The sequence below is a fragment of the Heterodontus francisci genome, chromosome X (assembly GCF_036365525.1).
Source record: "Heterodontus francisci isolate sHetFra1 chromosome X, sHetFra1.hap1, whole genome shotgun sequence".
Lineage (NCBI taxonomy): Eukaryota > Metazoa > Chordata > Chondrichthyes > Heterodontiformes > Heterodontidae > Heterodontus > Heterodontus francisci.
In genome coordinates, this window is record NC_090421.1 from 19760038 (window position 1) to 19785415 (window position 25378).

General features: G+C 45.2%; 1 protein-coding gene across 1 annotated transcript in view; it reads left to right on the forward strand.

Annotated features, from left to right (window-relative positions):
* The window catches only part of LOC137358581 (nck-associated protein 1-like), a 266820-nt gene that overhangs the window by 184569 nt on the left and 56873 nt on the right, over positions 1-25378 (forward strand). The window contains exons 16-21 of the mRNA XM_068024578.1: positions 11999-12144; positions 13755-13887; positions 15058-15177; positions 15273-15412; positions 17293-17424; positions 20409-20627. Of these exons, the coding sequence (XP_067880679.1) occupies positions 11999-12144; positions 13755-13887; positions 15058-15177; positions 15273-15412; positions 17293-17424; positions 20409-20627 (890 nt within the window). The remainder of the gene's footprint in view (positions 1-11998; positions 12145-13754; positions 13888-15057; positions 15178-15272; positions 15413-17292; positions 17425-20408; positions 20628-25378) is intronic.

Here is a 25378-nt window from a genome sequence, read left to right on the forward strand (position 1 = left end):
CCTCAACTATCTCATCTGAGAGATTACTACTTTGGGTCCCACCCCCCTGCAAGACTAGTTTAAACCCTCCCGAGTAGTACTAGCAAACCTCCCCGCAAGGATATTGGTCCCCCTCCAGTTTAGATGCAACCCATCCCTCTTGTACAGGTCGCCTCTGCACCAGAAGAGATCCCAATGATCCAAGTAGCTGAAGCCCTCCCACCTACACCAGCTCTTCAGCCACGCATTCATTTGCCTAATCCTCTTATTCCTACCCTCACTAGCACGTGGCACAGGGAGTAATCCTGAGATTACAACCCTAGAGGTCCTGCTTTTTAACCAATGTGAAACAGATTGATTAAAATGTGACCTTGATTCACTAAGTAGTGAGGATTGATGCAAGGTTTAAGGAATATAAAACTACTACTTTCTTTAGGTTGGGTGATGACAACACCTTAAGGTCACTAAAGAGAGTTGCAGTTCTATGTAAAAAAAAGCTGGAGTAAGCCATTTTATCAGCACTGATGTAATCTCTAGTGAGATACCTTTGCTGTTGAGTAAACCTGCAATGAAAAAGGCACAAATGAAACTTGACATAAAGCATGACAGGCAATTGTTTTTGAAAAGGCAGTAGATCTGCAGTTTACCCAATCTGAACATTATTGTATCCCCTTAACAAAACCTGATGTTTCTCATCAGAGTTTTGGACAAGTATTAATAGCATCAGCTGATCAGAGAGAAAAAAGCAAATGGTGTTAAAGTTACATAGCCAAGTTGCTCACTCTACATGTCAAAGATTAAAAGCCCCGCTAAAAAGATGCTGGTGCAGTTCATGAAGGGTATATAAGGCTAATAAACGTGATTAGTGAGAAGTGTGATATCTGTAAAAAAAAAGTATCAGAGGATGCCACCACGTCCTATTGTAAGCCTTCCATTAGCACAAGGCTTTAACGAGGTAGCTGCCATGGATTTAAAGGTATGGGACAAAGACAGACATATTTTCATTCTACATTTTGTGCACCTGGAGACCAGATTTAGTCTTTCCACAATAATACATAGGAAGAACAAAAGGGTGAGTATAGAAAGAAATCATGGAGAAATGGATAGGGACTGGCTTGGGACACCACCAAAGTTTCTGACTGATAAGGTGAATTTTGTAATTATGAATTCAGAGAATATTATGGTCATGAATACCACATCTGAAAGTCCTTTCAGCAATGGACTCTGTGAAATGAATCATGTGGTGATCGATAAAATGGTGCATAAAATTTGAGCTGGTCAACCAGACTGCAAGTTGACAACTGCCCTGGTATGGGTGGTTCATGCAAAAATTCACTCCTGATGATCCTTATCAATTAGACTGTGGGAAAAATCCCAAATTTTCTTATGTTCTTTGTGATAGTCCTCCTGCTCTGGAAGGTACTACAATTAGTTCAATTTTTTCTGAACATGTGCTTTATGTGTGGGAAGATAAGGTTTTTATCAAGTCTGAGCTCTCAGAAAATTCATAGAACACTGAGGCATCATATTCGACTGTCTGCGACAGTTCAATTCAGGAGATTTGGTATACTGTAAAAGAGAGAGTCATAGGGAATGGAAAGATCCGGGTAAGGTAATAGGTCGTGATGTAAGGCAGGACTTATCAAACATGGTAATCAAACTGTTCATGTTCATGCCTCACGATTAATCAGGAGTAATTACAATCTCTCAGAATTTGAGCTGCTGATTGAAATAAACGAGGCATCTTGTACCTCAAATACTCATAAGTTTTTTGGTGAAGGTCCTGAGTAACAGAATATGGTCAATCATGGGCTGGATAGTGGTAATGTGAGTGATTATGGCACACAGGTGTCATGCACACAAGAAGTGCGATGATCCAATAACCATGAACAAACTCTGAAGAGTTATAAAAACTGACATTATCTTTTTTAAAAAATGAACCTTTCTTTTTAAAAAGTGAACATTGATCCAAAATGGCCACCGAAGATAAAGGCTTGACCTTTGTGTATTCAAACTGTCTGACGAGGACAAAGGACAAATCTTCAAAGCTAAGAGGTGTCAATTGAACCCATCCTACATCCATCCTAAAACATTCTATAATAAAATGTCTTCTTCTGAAACAAAGGAGGTGTGAAGTAGCCATGTCCTGAGCCATTGTGTGATCAACATGGGGAAGAGATGAGAACGTCTCCTACCAGGAGGCAAGAAGTAATACCTTAAAGACAGCCTAGAGAGAGAGCGAGAAACAACATCCAGCAGCTTGTTTTCCAGAAATCCAGAAGACACATGCCCTGCTCTAGAATTCTACATCTACACTAGACAGCAGTGAACTAGAAGTGATCCACTGTCTTCAACTGAACTTTCAATCAAGAGAGAAATCTACAAACATCTCGGGCCTGCAGCCAACGAGAAGTTGATTTCCAAGAGAATTCAACAGGTTTATCGTGACCTCTCCCCCCCCCCCCACCCCCTCAAAATACGTTCCCCTTCTTTCACTCTCTATCTGTCGTGCGTGCGTGCGTGTGTGTGAGCAAATATGTGAGTGGATGTGGTTGCAACAATTTCAGGACAAGGCATATTGATCAATAAACAACTGATTTACTGTTTTAAAAACCTACAGGAAAACCTGTCGCTGTCTGTTTATTTGAAAAATAAAACACCAAGGGGCTAAATCCTAATAACAAAACACAGTGTTGCCGTCAGGCGGGGAGTTGAACAGTGGAAACCACCCACATCATACCATGTAGCCATAACACAGGACAGAGCTATCACATCCACAGGGCAATTGCCCAGTGTGGGTACTTGGGTGACAGATATTCCAGAGGGGTCTAGTGAATGGAGGGATGCAACCACTGTGGGATGTGCAGGAAAAGCTACTGGCAAGTTTAAATATTGGTTGAATGTTCAGGATGATGGCCAAGAAGCGAGGTCCATGGACTGGCAGAATGGGGTGAAAGATTGGAGAGTGAGAAAGCACAATGCAGATACTGATAGTGGTCCAGAAGTGACTCTTGTGTCAGAAAATGGTCATGTACTGGAGAAAGAGCCTCCGATAGGGTAAGAGGGAGATCTCACAGTCGTAGTCATAAACACGCAATAGCGCCCATATCTTGATTAGATTGAACAATAAAATAAAGGCCACTGAACAGTCATGTAACTGAAGTAGAAGCAGAAATCATCATAATTGTGATGTTTTGGTGGCTGCCAATAAACTTGAGGATAAACTAATGAGAGGGAAAACAAAGGGAATTAGATAGTTGGGGATAGTTTGGAATTTATTCTGAGGTACCAGATAAGGGGCAGCTGGCCTTGTTATTTAGGTGGATCTGTACTAAAATAAGCCCTTGCAGATGGGACTTTCAGGTCTAAAGCGAGGTTAGTTGCTTTGGGTTTTGAAGAGCAACTGGGTGATATCAATGTTAGAGTGGACTCTCACAGCTGGAAACGTAATCTTGAAGATCTTTTTATCTCTTTTGGCCACATATTCATGGGAGTGGAGATCAATCGACATAAAAGCTGGGTTTCTGCAGGGTGATGCTTTCCAGAGAGAAGTCTTTCTGAAACGGCCCAAAGAGGCAGCAGATGTAGAAGGAAAACCATGGAAACTAAACAAATATATCTCTGTCCTTAAATGATGCTTCCAGGGGGTGGTATTTTTCAGTGAGATCTGTTTTGCTGAAAATAGGTCGTGTTCAACTAAAAGCAGATCCTGCAATGTTTTATTGGTATCAGAAAGGAAAACTTTCAGGCATCTTCATGATGCATGTTGATGATTTCTTATGGGGTGGAACTGTGGAATCTGAAAAATCTGTTACTAAATGAGAGTAGAATTTTAAAATTGGAAGTCTGTCTTGTGGGCCTTTTAAATCTATTGTTTTAGGTATTATGTAATGTAGGTCTGGAATAGCTTTAGATTAACAATCCTGTTTAGAGAGTGTTACTCCCATCCTGGTTAATCGTACTAGGTCCTCACAGAAAGATGGTGTGATATCTAAAGAAGAGACAGAGTAGGTGAATTTAAGTTTATTAACCTTAAAACTCAAACTCAGTTAAAACTACTAGGAATAGACAACGTGACCATGCTAGCATGCATACGCGATAAACACACACACAAATAGAGACTGAGGAAGAGAAAGAATTAAGGGGGAAAGGTTTTAAGTAATAGATGGAATTCAGTTACTGGTTCTGGGCTGGATGTAAACTCTTTGATTGAAGTTAAGTCTTGCAGTTCTCATTGGGGCCAAGTGCACACTTTCAAACTTGTTTAGCTGGTACCAGAAGGCTGAAGGAGTCTTCTGTCTTGAGGCTTGAGTTACTTCCATTGGTCCCTTGAACTTTGCGTGAGAGAGAGACAGAGGGAGGGAAACCTTCCTCCTTGAAGTTCAATTGCAGTCTCTTCCAAAAACTGTTCTGTGAGCACAATTCAGTTAACTCCAGGTTGGCCAGCAGGTTAGTCATGTGACTAGCTTTTTTCTTGAGACAGTCTCGCCTGCAAGGTTTGTGGATTCCTCACAGCTTACCAGACACTCTCAGTGGGGGGGGAGGGGGGGGGGTGGAATGCTGGCTCTGACACATTCAATGACCCTCGATGTCTCTTGATCATCACTATTGACAAAACCCATCTGGCTAATTGGATCAGCCAGTGCTCCCCTTGTCTTTTCATGCAACTGTCTTTTAGAATGCAAATGTCAGCCATGTTTTCAGCCAATGTTCTGTGGTCTTTTTAAACAAGTTATTTCAATGTCCAATAACAGTTCAAAAATAATAATGTTCCATACGTTGAAATTAATATGCCTCATTTTGGCAGGTGTGGTTTCCGTCACAATACCCATTGAATGTAATGAGGATAATCGTTCATTGTGGGATAATGTACACTCTATGCAAAGTGAACTTGTTGGCTTGAAACAAAAGCTGGAGAGAAAGGAAATCTCTAAAATTAAATGGGTGGATTCCAGCCTTGAGTTACTTCTGTGGGTCCCTGGAACACACGGAATCCCAAGACATTTTCTTCTCTTCTTCTTTGGCCTCCTTGTCTCGAGAGACAATAGGTAAGCGCCTAGAGGTGGTCAGTGGTTTGTGGAGCAGCGCCTGGAGTGGCTATAAAGGCCAATACTAGAGTGACAGACTCTTCCACAGGTGCTGCAGATAAAGTTGGTTGTCGGGGCTGTTACACAGTTGGCTCTCCCCTTGCGCTTCTGTCTTTTTTCCTGCCAACTGCTAAGTCTCTTCGACTCGCCACGTTTTAGCCCCGCCTTTATGGCTGTCCATCAGCTCTGGCGATCGCTGGCAATTGACTACCACGACTTGTGATCAAAGGACTTCATGTCGCGTTTGCAGACATCTTTAAAGCGGAGACATGGACGGCCGATGGGTCTGATACCAGTGGCGAGCTCGCTGTACAATGTGTCTTTGGGGATCCTGCCATCTTCCATGCGGCTCACATGGCCAAGCCATCTCAAGCGCCGCTGACTCAGTAGTGTGTATAAGCTGGGGATGTTGGCCGCCTCGAGGACTTCTGTGTTGGAGATACGGTCCTGCCACCTGATGCCAAGTATTCTCCGGAGGCAGCGAAGATGGAATGAATTGAGACATCGCTCTTGGCTGACATACGTTGTCCAGGCCTCGCTGCCATAGAGCAAGGTACTGAGGACACAGGCTTGATACACTCGGACTTTTGTGTTCCGTGTCAGTGCGCCATTTTCCCACACTCTCTTGGCCAGTCTGGACATAGCAGTGGAAGCCTTTCCCATGCGCTTGTTGATTTCTGCATCTAGAGACAGCTTACTGGTGATAGTTGAGCCTAGGTAGGTGAACTCTTGAACCACTTCCAGAGCGTGGTCGCTGATATTGATGGATGAAGCATTTCTGACATCCTGTCCCATGATGTTCGTTTTCTTGAGCCTGATGGTTAGGCCAAATTCGTCGCAGGCAGCCGCAATCCTGTCGATGAGTCTCTGCAGACACTCTTCAGTGTGAGATGTTAATGCAGCATCATCAGCAAAGAGGAGTTCCCTGATGAGAACCTTCCGTACTTTGGTCTTCACTCTAAGATGGGCAAGGTTGAACAACCTGCCATCTGATCTTGTCGATGAGTCTCTGCAGACACTCTTCTGTGTGGGATCTCTAAAATTAAATGGGCGATTTCAAGCCTTGAGTTACTTCCGTGGGTCCCCGGAACACATGGAATCCCAAGGCGTTTTATATGTATATTAAGGGCAAGAGGATAACCAGGGAAAGAGTGGGGTCCATTAGGGACCAAAGTGACAATCTGTGTGTGGAGCCGGAGGACGTAGGTGAGGTTTTAAATGATTACTTTTCATCTGTGTTTACTTTGGAGAAGGACGATGTAGGTGTAGCGATCAGGGAGGGGGTTTGTGATATACTCGAACAAATTAGCATTGAAAGGGAGGAAGTATTAGCTGTTTTAGCGGGCTTAGAAGTGGATAAATCCCCAGGTCCAGATGACATGTATCCCAGACTGTTATGTGAGGCAAGGGAGGAGATAGCAGGGGCTCTGACACAAATTTTCAAATCCTCTCTGGCCACGGGAGAGGTGCCAGAGGACTGGAGGACAGCAAATGTGGTACCATTATTCAACAAGGGTAGAAGGGATAAACCAGGTAATTACAGGCCGGTGAGTCTAACATCAGTGGTAGGGAAACTATTGGAAAAAATTCTGAGGGACAGGATTAATCTCCACTTGGAGAGGCAGGGAATAATCAGGGATAGTCAGCATGGCTTTGTCAGGGGGAGATCGTGTCTAACAAACTTGATTGAATTTTTCGAGGAGGTGACTAGATGTGGAGATGAGGGTAAAGCAGTAGATGTAGTATACATGGAATTCAATAAGGCTTTTGATAAGGTCCTGCATGGGAGGTTGGTTAATAAGGTAAGAGCCCATGGGATGCAGGGCAATTTGGCAAATTGTATCCAAAATTGGCTTGGTGGCAGGAAACAGAGGGTAATCGTCGAGGGTTGTTTTTGCGAGTGGAAGCCTGTGACCAGTGGTGTACCGCAGGGATCGGTGCTGGGACCCTTGCTGTTTGTAGTGTACATTAATGATTTAGACGTGAATATAGGAGGTACGATGAGTAAATTCGCAGATGACATGAAAATTGGTCATGTCGTAAATAGATGGGCTGGTGAGATGGGCAGAGCAGTGGCAAATGGAATTTAATCCTGAGAAGTGTGAGGTGATGCATTTGGAGGACTAACAAGGCAAGGGAATATACAATGGATGGTAGGACCCTAGGAAGTAGAGAAGGTCAGAGGGACCTTGGTGTACTTGTCCATAGATCACTGAAGGCAGCAGTACAGGTAGATAAGGTGGTTAGGAAGGTATATGGGATACTTGCCTTTATTAGCCGAGGCACAGAATATAAGAGCAGGGAGGTTATGATGGAGCTGTATAAAACACTAGTTAGGCCACAGCTGGAGTATTGTGTACAGTTCTGGGCACCACACTATAGGAAGGATGTGATTGCACTGGAGAGGGTGCAGAGGAGATTCACCAGGATGTTGCCTGGGCTGGAGCATTTCAGCTCTGAAGAGAGACGGAAAAGGCTAGGGTCGTTTTCCTTAGAGCAGAGAAGGCTGAGGGGGGACCTGATTGAGATATGGAAAATTATTAGGGACATTCATCGGTTAGATAGAAAGACATTTTTTCCCTTAGCGGTGGGGTCAATAACCAGGGGGCATAGATTTAAGGTAAGGGGCAGGAGATTTAGAGGGGATTCGAGGAAAAAGTTTTCACCCAGAGGGTGGTTGGAATCTGGAACGCATTGCCTGAAGAGGTGGTAGAGGCAGGAACCCTCACAACATTTAAGAAGTATTTAGGTGAGCACTTGAAACGCCATAGCATACAAGGCTACGGGCCAAGTACTGGAAAATGGGATTAGAATAGATAGGTGCTTGATGGCCGACACAAACACGATGGGCTGAAGGGCCTGTTTCTGTGCTGTAGAACTCTATGACTATGAGTATTCCACCACCCGCCAGATGGTTTCACTAAAAGACATGCTACAAAGAAATTGTTGGGGTCCTGGAGGAGGGGTGTCTCACAGTGTAATGTTTTGTGTAGAATAGGAGCATCGGAACACAAGAGCAGGAGTAGGCCATTCAGCCCATCGATCCTGCTCTGCCATTCCATTAGATCATGGCTGTTCATCTACCTCAACACCACATTTTCATGCGATCCCCATATCCCTTGATGTTATTAGTATCCAGCTATCTATTGATTTCTTTCTTGAACATGTTCAATGATCGAGCTTCCACAGCCCTCTCGGGTAGAGAATTCCACAGACTCACCACCCTCTGAGTAAAGAAATTCCTCCTCAATTCAGTCTTGAATGGCCTGCCCCTTATTCTGATACTGTGTCCCCTAGTTCTCGACTTACCAGCCAGGGGAAACATCCTATCCACATCTACCCTGTCACGCCCTGTAAGAATTTTGTACGTTTCAATGAGATCACCTCTCATTCTTCGAAAGTCTAGAGAATACAGGCCCAGTCTCTCCTCATAAGACAATCCCCCATCCCAGGGATTAGTCTGGTGAACCTCCGTTGCACTCCCTCTATAGCAAGTATATCCTTCCTTAGATAAGGAGACCAAAACTGTACACAATACTCCAGGTGTGGTCTCACCAAGGCTTTATACAATTGTAGCAAGACATCTTTATGCTTGTACTCAAAACCCTTCATGATGAAAGCCAACATACCATTTGCCTTCCTAATTGCTTGCTGCACCTGCATGCTAGCTTTTTGTGACTCATGAACAAGGACACCAAGGTCCCTTTGGACATTAACACATCTCATCCTCCCACCATTTAAGATTATGGAAGTGTTTGATTTAATTTGTTTTAATATTTTGGTTGTACATTTAAAGTTTAACTTTTATTTCAAGTGAGAGAAGGGAGTCTGTTGAATATTAATTATGTGTTTAATTGTATTCAGGTTGTGAGCATTAACTGGGGATTCACTTGTGCTCCTATGCATAGGAGCAGACTGAAACTGTGGTTGTTGGGTTTGGAGGTGAATGTTTGTAATATATGTCTCTGGAAATAAAAGCTTGTAAGTGTTTAAAGATTGGGCTCGAGTTCTATCCTTCAGCGCCTGGCATTCTGGAATAGAAAGGCAGTGAGGTTTGATAGAGTGTGATGACTTTGTTTTGATCTGATGGGATGACATGATGGAGTGTGATGGGATATGATGGAACAATAAAGAAAGACTTGCATTTATATAGTGCCTTTCACAACCTCAGGATGTCTCAGCGCCCTTTTCAGTGAAATGAAGTGCTTCTGAAGTATAGTCATTGTTGTAATGTAGGAAATGTGGCAGTTAATTTGCAAACAAACAACAATATGATAATGACCAGATAATCTGTTTAAGCGATGTTGATTGAGGGATAAATAATGGCCGCACGACACCAGGATAACTCCCCTGCTTTTCTTCATGGGATTTTTTACGTCCATCTGAAAGGGCAGATGGAGCCACTGTTTAACATCTCATCCGAAAGACTGCACCACCGATAGTGCAGCACTCCTTCAGTACTGCCCATCCAACAGTGCAGTGCTCCCTCAGTACTGGACCGACCCGACAGTGCAGCACTCCTTCAGTACTGCCCATGCAACATTGCAGCACTGCTTCAGTACTGCCCCTCTGACAGTGTAGTGCTCCCTCAGTACTGCCCCTCTGACAGTGCAGCATTCCCTCAGTACTGACCCTCTGACAGTGCAGCATTCCCTCAGTACTGACCCTCTGACAGTGCAGCATTCCCTCAGTACTGACCCTCTGACAGTACAGCATTCCCTCAGTACTGACCCTCTGACAGTGCAGCATTCCCTCAGTACTGACCCTCTGACAGTGCAGCGCTCCCTCAGTACTGACCTTCTGACAGTGCAGCATTCCCTCAGTACTGCCCCTCTGACAGTGCAGCCCTCCCTCAGTACTGCCCCTGTGACAGTGCAGTGCTCCCTCAGTACTGACCCTCTGACAGTGCAGCATTCCCTCAGTACTGCCCCTCTGACAGTGCAGCATTCCCTCAGTACTGACCCTCTGACAGTGCAGCTCTCCCTCAGTACTGACCCTCCGACAGTGCAGCACTCCCTCAGTACTGACCCTCCGACAGTGCAGCACCCCCTCAGTACTGACCCTCTGACAGTGCAGCTCTCCCTCAGTATTGACCCTCCAACAGTGCAGCACTCCCTCAGTACTGACCTTCTGACAGTGCAGCATTCCCTCAGTACTGCCGCTCTGACAGTGCAGCTCTCCCTCAGTACTGACCCTCCGACAGTGCAGCACTCCCTCAGTACTGACCCTCCGACAGTGCAGCACCCCCTCAGTACTGACCCTCTGACAGTGCAGCTCTCCCTCAGTACTGACCCTCTGACAGTGCAGCGTTCCCTCAGCACTGACCCTCTGACAGTGCAGCATTCCCTCTGTACTGACCCTCTGACAGTGCAGCTCTCCCTCAGTACTGCCCCTCTGATAGTGCAGCTCTCCCTCAGTACAGACCCTCTGACAGTGCAGCTCTCCCTCAGTACTGCCCCTCTGACAGTGCAGCTCTCCCTCAGTACTGACCCTCCGACAGTGCAGCGTTGCCTCAGTACTGACCCTCCGACAGTGCAGCACCCCCTCAGTACTGACCCTCTGACAGTGCAGCATTCCCTCAGTACTGACCCTCTGACAGTGCAGCTCTCCCTCAATACTGACCCTCCGACAGTGCAGCACCCCCTCAGTACTGACCCTCTGACAGTGCAGCTCTCCCTCAGTACTGACCCTCTGACAGTGCAGCGTTCCCTCAGCACTGACCCTCTGACAGTGCAGCTCTCCCTCAGTACTGACCCTCTGACAGTGCAGCATTCCCTCTGTACTGCCCCTCTGACAGTGCAGCTCTCCCTCAGTACTACCCCTCTGACAGTGCAGCGTTCCCTCAGTACTGACCCTTTGACAGTGCAGCATTCCCTCTGTACTGCCCCTCTGACAGTGCAGCTCTCCCTCAGTACTGACCCTCTGACAGTGCAGCATTCCCTCAGTACTGACCCTCTGACAGTGCAGCTCTCCCTCAGTACTGATCCTCAGACAGTGCAGCGCTCCCTCAGTACTGACCCTCTGACAGTGCAGCGCTCCCTCAGTACTGACCCTCTGACAGTGCAGCGCTCCCTCAGTACTGACCCTCTGACAGTGCAGCATTCCCTCAGTACTGACCCTCTGACAGTGCAGCGTTCCCTCAGTACTGACCCTTTGACAGTGCAGCATTCCCTCAGTACTGACCCTCTGACAGTGCAGCTCTCCCTCAGTACTGATCCTCAGACAGTGCAGCATTCCCTCAGTACTGACCCTCTGACAGTGTAGCGTTCCCTCAGTACTGACCCTCTGACAGTGCAGCATTCCCTCAGTACTGACCCTCTGACAGTGCAGCGTTCCCTCAGTACTGACCCTCTGACAGTGCAGCGTTCCCTCAGTACTGACCCTTTGACAGTGCAGCGTTCCCTCAGTACTGACCCTCTGACAGTGCAGCATTCCCTCAGTACTGACCCTCTGACTGTGCAGCGTTCCCTCAGTACTGACCCTCTGACAGTGCAGCGTTCCCTCAGTACTGACTTTTTGACAGTGCAGCATTCCCTCAGTACTGACCCTCTGACAGTGCAGCTCTCCCTCAGTACTGATCCTCAGACAGTGCAGCACTCCCTCAGTACTGACCCTCCGACAGTGCAGTGGAGTGTTAGCCTTGATTGTTATGCTCAAGCTTCTGGAGGTGGTGGCTTAAACCCACAACATCTGACTCCAAGGCGAGAGTGATACCACTGAACCACAGCTGACACATTCATTGGATATGATGGAGTAATGGAGTATAATGGAATATGATGGAGTGTGAAGGTATAATGAGATATGAGGGTGTGATGGGGTGAATGCGTGTGATCGGAAATAATGGGATGATGGGATATGATTTCTGCAGTCGTGGGCTTCTTGCTTGGCATCACTCAGTTTGTTATTACACCAGTTACCCCATTCCATTTCAGGCTTATACCAGTGTTGCCAAAACACCTTTGATTCTGCGAGAAAATCTGAAGCTTGCATCACTGATGAACACCATCGTCTTCCACACAAAGATGCTGGACCACATGGATGGTCTGTTAGAGGAGACAGCTGACCTCACCCCATTCTGGTTCGTACTGCATGAGTGCACACAGCCACACTTTACCGTAAACCTAGTAACTGGGCCCCAGCTCACTGGGCGTTGTTAGCTCCTGGAAGGAAAGTGAGTAGCAGAACTATGGGATCTCATAGAAACCTCTAAAATTCTAACAGGACTTGACAGGGTAGATGCAGGAAGGATGTTCCCGATGGTGGGGGAGTCCAGAACCAGGGGTCATAGTCTAAGGATACGGGTAAACCTTTCAGGACTGAGATGAGGAGAAATTTCTTCACCCAGAGAGTGGTGAGCCTGTGGAATTCGCTACCACAGAAAGCAGTTGAGGCCAAAACATTGTATGTTTTCAAGAAGGATTTAGATATAGCTCTTGGGTCTAAAGGGATCAAAGAGTACGGGGCGAAAGCAGGAACAGGTTACTGAGTTGGATGATCAGCCATGATAATAATGAATGGTGGAGCAGGCTCGAAGGGCCGAATGGCCTACTCCTGCTCCTATTTTCTATGTTTCTAACCTCCCTCATTGGTTGAAGACCGTTTCTATCCCATTTACTACAGCTCCATTCCTGGCATTCTCTGTCTCAACCACAAAGATCTCTGAACGAAAAATTCAAACATTCTGAATGAGTGAAGTGCTTCCTCTTCTACATGGGGAATAGATGGGCTGATGCTTGAGTGTTTAGAGGAGAATTTCAAAGCTTAAAGCTGATGGATGAAGAAAACAATCTCAGTCACCCTCTCACTCTTTCTCCTTCCCTCCCTCTTCTCTCTCACACACTCTATATTAACAACTAGTTGCTTTCCAGATTGAAAAACGTGACCTCGATGGACTGACAGTGTCGGACTGACAGTGGGTATCACAGATTGATCTAACAGACTAGACTGCACTTATTGGGCCTTGCGTCTGGTTATGGAAACTGACATACGTCAGATCTAAAAATAAACTCTTTTGCAGCTCCAGAAACAGACCATCCATCGAGGTCACATTTTTCAATCTGCAAACTAACTAGTTGTTAATATAGAGTGTGCGAGAGAGAAGAGGGAGGGAAAGAGAAAGTGTGAGAGGGTGATGCCATGGCTTATTGCATGTCTGAATCTGTGTTGAGAGAGAGCAGAACCAAAAAGATCTGAGAGTTCGAGTACTCACAGCATGAGTGAGTTTGAGGAGAGGGTGCGAAAGAGATGTGCAATAACATGATTCTCCTGCATTATGGGCTGTTGATGTCTGACTGCTGTTCACCTAGTGCAGTATAATGTGCCCCCAAAGTTGCACTCAAGGACTCTCTCAACCCTTTGCTCCTGTCTTCTTGAACTCCAACACACACCCCCATCACCATTCCCCACCCACCGACCCAGATTCCTCCACCTTTTCCCGTTCTGCTTTCAAAATCCTTTCTTTGAAAACAACAGCCCTCCCCACACTAACCTTCTCCATCTTGCCTTTTCACCCATTTGCTTGGTATCCTCAATGTGAAGGACTTCAAGAATGCCTGTGTGCATGAGGGACGAGATAGAGAATAATCCTTGTTGGCTGAAGTGAATGAATATCTGAGCAAGGGACCCATATTGTTGATTGGATCAGTCGCATTTGCACACTCTGACACATGTACCTCTTTTCTGTGGCAGTTTCTACCCTCGTTTGTTTGAGAAGATGTTTTCACAAAGCTTTGAGGATACTACACAACTGCAATACCTGATTGCTTTTCCGATGGTTTGCTCCCACTTCTCAAACTGTATCCATGCCATGTGCCCTGAGGAGGTGAGTCCCCGAAGATTTTTGCTATTTGTCTGTGCTTCCAGCTCCTTTTACACCTATTCTTCTCAACTTGGCTTCTCTTAATCTAGGAGCTCGAATAAAGGTACAACAGACTGCTCCTGCAGCCCATGGAATGGCTAACCACAGCCACAATCTCACACAACAATTTGCTTCTATGAGTTGGATTTCTCCTTCTGGCAGAGCTTTCTGTATAGCAATGTAACTGGGAGCTAAAGGCACCTTCACAGAGCTCGTCCAACCGCACTGATGTCTGCAGTCTGACTATGTAACCACAGGAGGGTGCCCCATGTCGTAGTTGGCATTTGCTGTAGGCCCACAGAATCGTTACACAATGCATTTCTGTAGCGTTGCTGTGATCTGGGCACCTTGTTGCTTTTGCAGTCGAGAAAGGGGCAACACAGTCTTAAAATTAGTGTGAGACTGTTCAGGGGCAATATCAGGATTCATTTCTTCACACAAAGGGCAGAGGAAATCTGGAACTCTCTCCCCCAGAAAGATGTTGAGTCCAGGGGACAATCGAAAATGTCAAAACTGAGATTAATGGATATTTGTTGGGTAAGGGTATGAAGGGTTACAGATCCCAGGCAGATAGATGGAGCTAAGATACAGATCAACCATGATCTCATTGAATGGCACAACAGGGCTGAGGGGCTGAATGGTCTCCTTCTGGAGCTGACGTAGGCCAGTTTCCATAACCAGACACGAGGCCCCATCAGCGCAGTCCATTCTGTTCGGTCAGCTCTGTGATACCCACTGTCCCACCAGGTCCCTCAGAGTCAGGCGGATGCTGTGATGGTAGGGTTGTCGGTTGCTATGGAAATATTATCTGTACTCATTGTTGTAACTGGCCGGGGGTTATAAAACAGCCAGTCATCCCAGGCCGAGATTCTGTTCACTCAGTGCGAGTCAGCACAGTTACACATATATGAAGGGACTGGGATCACACACAATGCTCAGAAAAGAACTCCCAGAAAGCAGGACTGTGTCACACACCCTTAGAGGTGGGATTGGATGTGCCAGTGCACATTGTATAAGGATACCTCTTGTCAGGGTCACTTTGGCACATTAAAGAGGGGATCTATCTGGAGTTGCGGGCTCAGGCATGTTGCACGAATGCAGTAGCTGATGAGAGTGCTCTCTCTATCTGTACAGTACCCTGTCCTCCAGAATCGAAGCATCGGTTTGTGCAGCAATTTTCTGGATGAAATCACCAAACACGCCAGCATGTGTATGATTGAGCTCTGCTTTAAGCAACGTAACCTCAGTGAGAAGGTGAGTGAGGCTGGCGGTTGAAATATCTTTTGCTCAGAGGTGGAAATTCTACTGAGTTGTACTGACACGCACCTCCTGGGCCTGTTTCTCTGCAGCTTCTGCCCAAGTACACCGCTCAGACCATCAGCAAAGCTGTCAACAAGAAGCGCAAGAAACCAGTCAGCAAGAAAGCCGAGCCTAACCCGGAGAAGCCGGGTATAGAGAGCCTGCGGAAGGACAGACTCATCGATACCATGTAGGTGAAGGAAATGGGGGCCTGAGGTTATGGAGGGGCGGAGGAGGTTCTGTGCAATTAACCAATAGATTATTAACGTCTGTTAGCTGTATTGCTGCCAGCCAGTCTAGTGTGTGGCCATACGTTCAGCCTCGTACCAGCACTTGGTGCCGTTTGGGTATTTGTTCCGGTTGCTTAGGCTGGTGGCACAGGAGCAGACAGCTGGCTCAAAGCTGTACCACTCCAGCCCCAAGCACCATTTTCTGGCTTAAAGTGAGTTGTACTGTCATTTAAACATTATATAATACACAGGAGCTCAGGGAGCTTAAGACATCAGAAGGAAGAGCCCTCTGATGGTTGAAGCTAAGAATGACGTTTGCTACCGAAAAACCAGAAAGGCAATATTTAATGATTGGCATGGTGTGCCACACGCTGACAGAAGAAATGGCAGCTGGCACCAGGGATGAGCTGCTCACACCTGTTATTAGGCCACCTAGCATATCTGCAAGGCATATCTACCTGGCAATGATAGTGAGCAACTGGCGCTGCGGCTGAAGGTCAGGGTATCAGTGCCACCTTCCGCAAGGGCACCTGCAGCCAACCTTCACTATGGAGAGCGCCACAGCCGGAGAGGGTATTAGTCACAGCTGGAGATAGAGTCAGAGTCAGGGATAGTGAGTGTCGGTGACCTCTCAGAGCTGGGCTCAAGGTAATCCTTTGTGCCTGATTGTTAAAGTTGAAAATCTCCCTCCCAATGTTGTCTTCTACCTTGAAATGGCCGCATTCCTTTAAATTTCAGCTGCAGTAGTTTAATGGCTGCTTATGGCCACATATTCCCACCCCCCATAACTTTTGCTGAGCCTCTAGCGCCAGGGCTGGTGCGAGCTAGCTGCTTTAGTGTTATGGTTGGAACGGTTGGCCTATTGACATTTTGGTTATGGTCGTGATAGATGCCTAACTAAGTCACTTTAAGGTGGCCTGGCTTGTTGTTCCAATGTCGTGCTGAGGGAGTGCCACATTTCCAACTGTGGCATTGAGTCATGACCCTACCTGCCTATTGTGGTGGTTCAGTTGGATGTCAAAGATCCCTGTGGCTCACATAACATGCCTCCATCGAAAAGAGACATGTTAACTGCTCATTTTCTGTTTACTGTTGTTTACCTAAGGAATAGTGACTGCAGTTAAAAAGTCGTTCATTATATGTTAGGCATTTTGGATTCTTGGGAGATATATGGTGCTCTATGAAGGCAAATCTTTCTTAAGGAATACACAAGATAAATTTAGCTTTTCTAATAGTAAAAGGTTAATTATTTAGTGAGGTAACATTGAGCTAAAATGCTTGCATTCTCAAGCTGTGAAAAACAACCATTTACCAGATAGTTTTTACCTCAGACTGCTTGGTCCAGACTGATCTGTTGTTATACCTGATTTGAATTGTTTCTGTAATATTACTGCACCCTTGGCCCTGCCCTCGACAGCTTGTCGAGTCTTTGTTGAGATGTGGTGATCTGATTCCTGAGAGATGCAGTACTCCAGGGTAGTGCTGATGATGGACCAAGCTGCCTGCAGGTGCAGCTGTCACTGAAAGCTGGCATTCTGCCCACCTGGCCCCAGGTAACCCTGGCTCTGGCTTGGAAAGAAGCAGGATAGTGACCAGTGTTCTGTGCCACATGGTTCAACTGGGTTAACCCTGAGCTGTGGATGTGCCAACCTGTACCTATATTCTCTGGGCCTAGGTAAGGGGTGTGGAGGGGGGGTGGCATGTCGCTTTTGTAGATGCTCCTGGAGAAAGTATTGTAAGCATAAAACAAAGCAGGAAACCCTTATGAAATTAAACTATTTTGAAATACTGTGAGTGATTGATTCGGAAAAGCAACAGTAAGTCTGTGTCTGTGTTTCAGCATGGATAAAGATCACTTAACCCTCACTGAATACTGCATGACCATCAACCACATGTGGGAGCTGATCGTATTCGACCACATATTATTACCCTGCGAATACCTGACAAGCCAACTAGAAGTGCGGCTCACCAAGTAATGAATACAACAACACACAAGCTGCTGGTCTGTGCTGTGCCATTAAGACAGTGTTCCTTCAGTCTTGCCCAAACTGTTCAAACTCTGGGGCACCTAGAAGTAGGCTGGAGCCATTTTCTTGGGAAAAATGAAGACTAAGAAGAGACCGGATGTGGCTCATTAAAATTATAAAGGGATTCGATCGAGCTTTACATTCACAAATCTTTGAAGGTGGCGGGGCAGGTTGAGAAGGCTGTTAAAAAAGCAGACAGGATCTTTTGGCTTTATAAACATAGGCACAAAGTAACAAAAGCAAGGAAGTTATGTTAAACCCGGTTAGGCCTCAGCTGGATTACTGTGTTCAATTCTGGACCCCACACTTTAGGAAGGATGTCAAGGCCTTGAAGAGGGTACGGAGGAGATTTACCCGACAGAGAGCAGAGAGGAAGGACTTTAAGTTATGTGGAGAGACTGGAGAAGCTGGGCTTGTTCTCATTACAACAGAGAAGGTTAAGAGGGAGATTTAATTGAGGTGTTCAAAATCATGAATAGTTTTAATAGATTAAATAAGGAGAAACTGTTTGCAGTGTTCTTGTCCATTCACGTAGCCTGTCCAAATCCCCTTGAAGCCTCCTTGCATCCTCCTCACAACTTACATTCCCTCCTAGTTTTGTGTCATCAGCAAATTTGGAAATATTACAATAGGTCCCCATATCCAAGTCATTTATATAGATTTTAAACAGCTGTGGTCCAAGCACTGATCCTTGTGGTATCCCACTAGTAATAGCCTGCCATCCTGAGAATGACCCATTTATTCCTACTCTCTGCTTTCTGTCTGTTAATGAATTCTCAATCCATACCAGTATATTATCCCCAATCCCATGTGCTCTAATTTTGTTTACTAACCTCCTGTGTGGGACCATATCAAAAACCTTCTGTAAACCCAAATACACTACATTCACTGGTTCTCCTTTATCTATGCTGCAAGTAACCTCCTCAAACTCCAACAAGTTTGTCAAACATGATTTCCCTTTCACAAATCCATATTGGCTCTGCCCAATCATATCATTATTTTCCAAGTGTCCAGTTTTCTCATCCTTTATAATAGATTCTAACATATTCCCTACTACTGACGTCAAACTAACAGTTCTATTGTTCTCCATTTTCTCTCTCGCTCCCTTCTTCAATAGTGAGGTTACATTTGCTACTTTCCAATCTGCAGGAACCCTTCCAGAATCTATAGAATTTTGAAAGATAACCACCAATGCATCTACCATCTCTATAGCCACCTTCAGTACTCTGGGATGTAGCTCATCTGGTCCAGGGGATTTATCAGCTTTCAATCCACTTAATTTTTTGAGTACAAACTCTTTATTGATACTAATTACTTCTAGTTCCTCATTTTTACAAATCCCTTGGTTCCCTAGTATTTCTGGGAGATTTTCTGTGTCTTCCTCTGTGAAGACAGCCGCAAAGTAATTGTTTACTCTCTCCGCCATTTCCTCATTCTCCACCACAAACTCTCCTGTCTCCATCTGCATTGGACCCACATTCATCCTTGTTAAAAGTTTCCTTTTCACATACCTAAAGAAGCTTTTACAGTCCGCTTTTATGCTTATAGCTTGCTTAGATTCATAATCTCTTTTCCCTTTCTTTATCAGTTTCTTGGTCCTCCTTTGTTGGATTCTTAATTGCTCCCAATCCTTGGGCTTACTACTTTTTCTGGCAACCTTATAAGCCACTTCCTTTGACCTAATGCAATCCTTAACTTCTTTTGTTAACTCTTCTCCATTACTAATCTAAACCTTATGATATGATGATCACTCTTATCCAAGTGTTCTCCACAGACACTTGGTCTACTTGCCTCACTTCATTGATCATTAGGCAATGGGTGAGCTGCCTCTGGAAGTGACAGGCAACAACAGCTCATTCAAATTTTTGAAATGAGGTCCAAGGTCCAATTTTAAGCAAACCTTGGACCTCCTGTTGAGGCATGCTTCAATGGACGATAACCAATTTCCACCCCAGTGTAGTGCAAAACAAGGGTCTAAATGGAAGATAGATAGATATCAGATATACTAACTGATCAAATAAAGAATTAAGGAAGAATTTCTTTGCACAAGGAGTGGTGACAATGTGGAACTCGTTACCACATGGAGTGGTTGAAGCGAATTGCACAGATGCATTTAAGGGAGGTTTGATGTCAATACGAGGGAGAAAGGAATGTAGGGGTATGGGGGCAGTATGGGAAGAGTTAGTTGGAGTGGGAGGAGGCTCATGTGCAGCATTAACACCAGTATAGACTAACTGGGCTGAAAGTCCTGTTTCTGTGCTGTAAATTCTATGTAGTTCTATATTCTCCTCTGTTTGTAGCACTATGTTGACCAGAAGTGTTAATGTGTAGATATTGAGTGTTGTTACCACCTCAACCTTGGCAAAAAGTTTATGATAAAGACCAGTCCTGAGCATCTCATGCAGAGTTATGCAGTTCAGGAGCAAGATACGCTGTTGAGTATTTTGCTTAGATCAGACCAGAAGTTGTTGAGCCTAACAAAGAAGATTGTAAAATATCAATATGAGATTGATGGAAGTCAATGGTTCAAAGGACTTTTGTGCTCATGATTTTTTTGCAAGTCTTTCTTTGAAGTAGAGAAAAGTATAGCCCCCAATGTTTTCCCTTATTAAAGAAGCTAAAGAACCCTTACTGTTAGTTGCTGTCCATTTGTGTCACATATCCATACTAGGAAATCCTTTCTTTCCTCTACATTTTTCTCCTTCTTTCCAAATTTTTTTCGCTGTTTGAAGTCCCATGGGTGCCCAAGGTATTGGGGTATTTCCAGTGTTTCCTGCATGATTCAGTTATGAAGAAGGGGTTCCATGATATGTTTCCTGTCCTTTAGTTAGTGTTCTCTGTACCTCTTTGTTGAAATTGTTGGCTCTTTTGTATCTACACCAGTTGGTGAAGACTGATGTCTTTTCAATCGTCTTATTTTGCCATTCAGAGCTATTATGCGGCTAACTGGTTACAACCAAGCTATGCAGGAGATTGCCAAACCCTCTGAGGTCCTGTCCAGTGTCAAGGCGTTCATAGGATTTATCCATTCTGTTGGCCATTACGTGAACATTGATGTCACCAGGATTTGCAAGGATGTGCTTCTGCAGCAATCTCAAGCTGTAGATGCCAATGGAGAAATGACCCTGACCACCGCCTACACCAATTGGTAGGTAGAAAGCTCACTGACACATAACTAAAATGTGCTACAAATATGATTTGGGCCACTTCTGTTTATTTTGCTAGATCACCAGTCTGCCAGATTTCAACATTGTGTTTGTCCTTTTGACAATTGGGTGCTGGTGTTTAGTTGCAATTTGTGATTGAAATGTCATGTTTTTGATTTGTTAAGTAATCCATTTGTTCTGAAATTAGATATTAGATGTAATATATTTGGATTTTCAAAAGGCTTTTGATAAGGTAGCACATAGTACACTCATGACTAAGGCCAGAGCATGTGGAGTCAGGGGATAAGTAGGAGAATGGATAGCAATCTGGATACAAACCAGAAAACAGAGAAGGGCTAAGGGCAGCTATTCAGACTGGCAAAAGTGGAAAGGTATTTCAAAAGGATTGATGCTGGGATCACTGTTGTTCACTATTTATATGAATGATTTGGACTCAGGAATTGTAAGCACATTTCAAAATCTGTGGACGACACCAAATTGGGGGATAGAGTTAATACTGATGAAGACTGTAACAAAATACAAGAAAACATCAATAAACTTGCAGTTTGGGCATGTAATTGTCAAACTAATTTCAATAAATGTAAGTGTGAGGCAGTGTATTTTGGTAGAAAGCGTGAGAGAGGCCGCGTACACCTTGGAAAATAGTCTAAATGGGCAGAGGAGCAAAGGGATCAGATATACTAAAAGTAGTAGCAAAGGTTAATAAGGCCATAAAAAGGTAAACCAAGCACTGAGGCTCATTTCTAAAGGGATAGAATTAAAAAGTAGAGAAGTTCTGTTAAACTTGTATAGAACCTTGGTTAGACCACAATAGGAGCAAAGTTCTGGTTTCCATATTATAAAGAGGGATATCGAGGCAGTGGAAAAGGTGCAAAAAATAATTCACAAGGATGATGTCAGAACTGAGAGGATATATCTCTCAGGAAAGACTGAACAGGCTGGGGCTCTTTTCTGTAGAAAGTAGAAGACGAGGGGTAACCTGATAGAGCTCTTTAAAATTATGACAGGGTTTGATAGAGTAAATAGGGAAGATATTTCTGCTTGTGGGGAGTCCTAAACTAAAGGACATAAATATAAGATAGTTACCAAAAAATCCAAGAGGGAATTCAGCAGAAACATCCTTTCCCAGAAAATGGTGAGAATGTGGAACTCACTACCACAAGGAGTTGTTGAGGTGAATAGTATAGATGTATTCAAGAGGAAGCTAGATAAACACACAAGGGAGAAAGGAATAGAAGGCTATGCTGATAGTATAAGATGAACAGGAATGGGGGGAGGCTCGTGTGCAACATAAACATCAACATAGATCATTTGGGCCAAATGGCCTGTTTCCAGGTTGCAAATTCTATGTAATCCCATGTTAATTTTCTATTAATTAAGTGTTTAATTGTATTCAGATGGTGGGCATTAACTGGGGATTCACTTGTGCTCCTTTATATATCTATGGGAACTCTGGCCAAGGTGGTCATCAACAGGTCCAGGTAGCGGGCCGTCGAGGGGGCTGTTTGGCCTGGCTGCCTTCCTCTCTTCTGCAGCTACGTCTGCACCCAGGTGTCCTGGAGAGGGAGCAGGTGGTGTCTGCTGGTACGCTTCAGGCCTTCCGTGACCCCTGCTAATGCCACTTCAATCTAATCAGCTAAGTTTCTCAAAATTTTAGGTTTTTTGTTGCAGTGTATTAGTGGTGCCCCGATCAGAAGGGCACTTATTTCCTCTTTATTTAAGGGCGGCGCAGTGGTTAGCACCACAGCCTCACAGCTCCAGGGACCCGGGTTCAATTCTGGGTACTGCCTGTGTGGACTTTGCAAGTTTTCACTGTGTCTGCCTGGGTTTTCACCGGGTGCTCCGGTTTCCTCCCACAGCCAAAGACTTGCAGGTGATAGGTAAATTGGCCGTTGTAAATTGCCCCTAGTGTAGGTAGGGAATATGGGATTACTGTAGGGTTAATATAAATGGGTGGTTCTTGGCGGCACAGACTCGGTGGGCCGAAGGGCCTGTTTCAGTGCTGTATCTCTAGATAAATAAATAAATAACAATCTCCCAGTTGGTCCAAAATGGGTGTATATATATATGGAAGCAGACTGAAACTGTGGTTGTTGGGTTTGGAGGTGAATGTTTGTAATATCTGCCTCTGTAAATAAAAGTTTGTAAGATTAGGCTCAAGTTCTATCCTTCAGCGCCTGGCATTCTGGAATAGAAAGGCAGTGAGGTTTGATAGAGTGTGATGACTTTGTTTTGATCTGATGGGATGACATGATGGAGTGTGATGGGACATGATGGGATAATAAAGAAAGACTTGCATTTATATAGTGCCTTTCACAACCTCAGGATGTCCCAGTGCCCTTTTCAGTGAAATGACATACTTCTGAAGTATAGTCATTGTTGTAATGTAGGAAATGTGGCAGTTAATTTACATACAAACAACAATATGATAATGACCAGATAATCTGTTTAAGCAATGTTGATCGAAGCAAAAAACAATTGCCTCAGGTCAGCTGGTTGAGAACTCCCCTGCTCTTCTTTAAAATAATACTATCAGAACTTTTACATCCATCTGAGAGGGTAGACGGGGCCTCGGTTTAACGTCTCATCTGAAAGACAGCACCTCTGACAGTGCAGCACTCCCTCAGTACTGACCCTCTGACAGTGCAGCTCTCCCTCAGTACTGACCCTCTGACAGTGCAGCGCTCCCTCAGTACTGACCCTCTGACAGTGCAGCGCTCCCTCAGTACTGACCCTCTGACAGTGCAGCTCTCCCTCAGTACTGACCGTCTGACAGTGCAGCTCTCCCTCAGTACTGACCCTCTGACAGTGCAGCGCTCCCTCAGTACTGACCCTCTGACAGTGCAGCTCTCCCTCAGTACTGACCCTCCGACAGTGCAGTGCTCTCTCAGTACTGACCCTCTGACAGTGCAGCGCTCTCTCAGTACTGACCCTCTGACAGTGCAGCTCTCTCTCAGTACTGACCCTCTGACAGTGCAGTGGAGTGTTAGCCTTGATTGTTATGCTCAAGCTTCTGGAGGTGGTGGCTTAAACCCACAACATTCTGACTCCGAGACGAAAGTGATACCACTGAACCACAGCTGACACATTCATGGGATATGTTGGAGTGATGGTTTTTGATAGGGTGGCAGTGGATGATGGAGTGAGAAGGTACGATGAGATGTGATGTGATATGAGGATGTGATAGGGTGATTGTGTGTTCTGGAAAATGGATGGGATGTGATGGAATATGATGGAATATGATGGAATGTAATGGGATGATGGGATATGATAACATGCAGTCGTGGGCTTCTTGCTTGACATAATTCAGTTTGTTATCACACCTGTTGCCCGTTCCATTTCAGGCTTATACCAGTGTTGCCAAAACACCTTTGATTCTTTTAAATGAAAGCTTATAAGTGTGTAAAGATTAGACTCCAGTTCTATCCTTTACTGTCTGCCTATCTGGAATAGAATATTCCACGCAATCTAATCTTAAGTCTAGCACTAGTTATGTCTCAGTATCCCCTGATGCTCAAGGGAGTTCCTAGACCAAGTCCACTGCACCACCTGCTCTTGATGAGAGAAAAGCAAATGTGGTTGGCAGGGGATGTAAATGTTGGTTTATTGGTGGTTGTGTGATTTGTGTGTTGAACTGCAATTCTCAGGATTGAGCAAGGCTTTCATTAACACTATATTGTCAGGGCCTCCAAAAATGCTGTGGATACAGGTACTTGCCCTCAATGACCATCTGTGCCTCCTGCCCCTCAATGACCACAGTACCAACTTGTCCTCAATGACCATCTGTGCCTACTGCCCCTCAATGACCACAGTACGAACTGTCACTCAATGACCATCTGTGCCTACTGCCCCTCAATGACCACAGCACCAACTGTCACTCACTGACCATCTGTGCCAGCTGCCACTCAATGACCATCTGTACCAACTTGCCCTCAATGACCATCTGTGCCTACTGCCACTCAATGACCATCTGTACCAACTTGCCCTCAATGACCATCTGTACCAACTGTCACTCAATGACCATCTGTGCCTACTGCCACTCAATGACCATCTGTACCAACTTGCCCTCATTGACCATCTATACCAACTTGCCCTCAATGATCACTGTGCCAACAGTCACTCAATGATCACGGTGCCAACTGCCACTCAATACACATTGGTGCCAACAGACACTCAGTGATCACGGTGCCAACTGCCACTCAATGCACATTGGTGCCAACAGACACTCAGTGATCATGGTGCCAACTGCCACTCAATACACATTGGTGCCAACAGACACTCAGTGATCACGGTGCCAACTGCCACTCAATGCACATTGATGCCAACAGACACTCAGTGATCATGGTGCCAACTGCCACTCAATACACATTGGTGCCAACAGACACTCAGTGATCATGGTGCCAACTGCCACTCAATACACATTGGTGCCAACAGACACTCAGTGATCATGGTGCCAACTGCCACTCAATACACATTGGTGCCAACAGACACTCAGTGATCACGGTGCCAACTGCCACTCAATACACATTGGTGCCAACAGACACTCAGTGATCACGGTGCCAACTGCCACTCAATACACATTGGTGCCAACAGACACTCAGTGATCACGGTGCCAACTGCCACTCAATACACATTGGTGCCAACAGACACTCAGTGATCACGGTGCCAACTGCCACTCAATACACATTGGTGCCAACAGACACTCAGTGATCACTGTGCAAACTGGCATTCA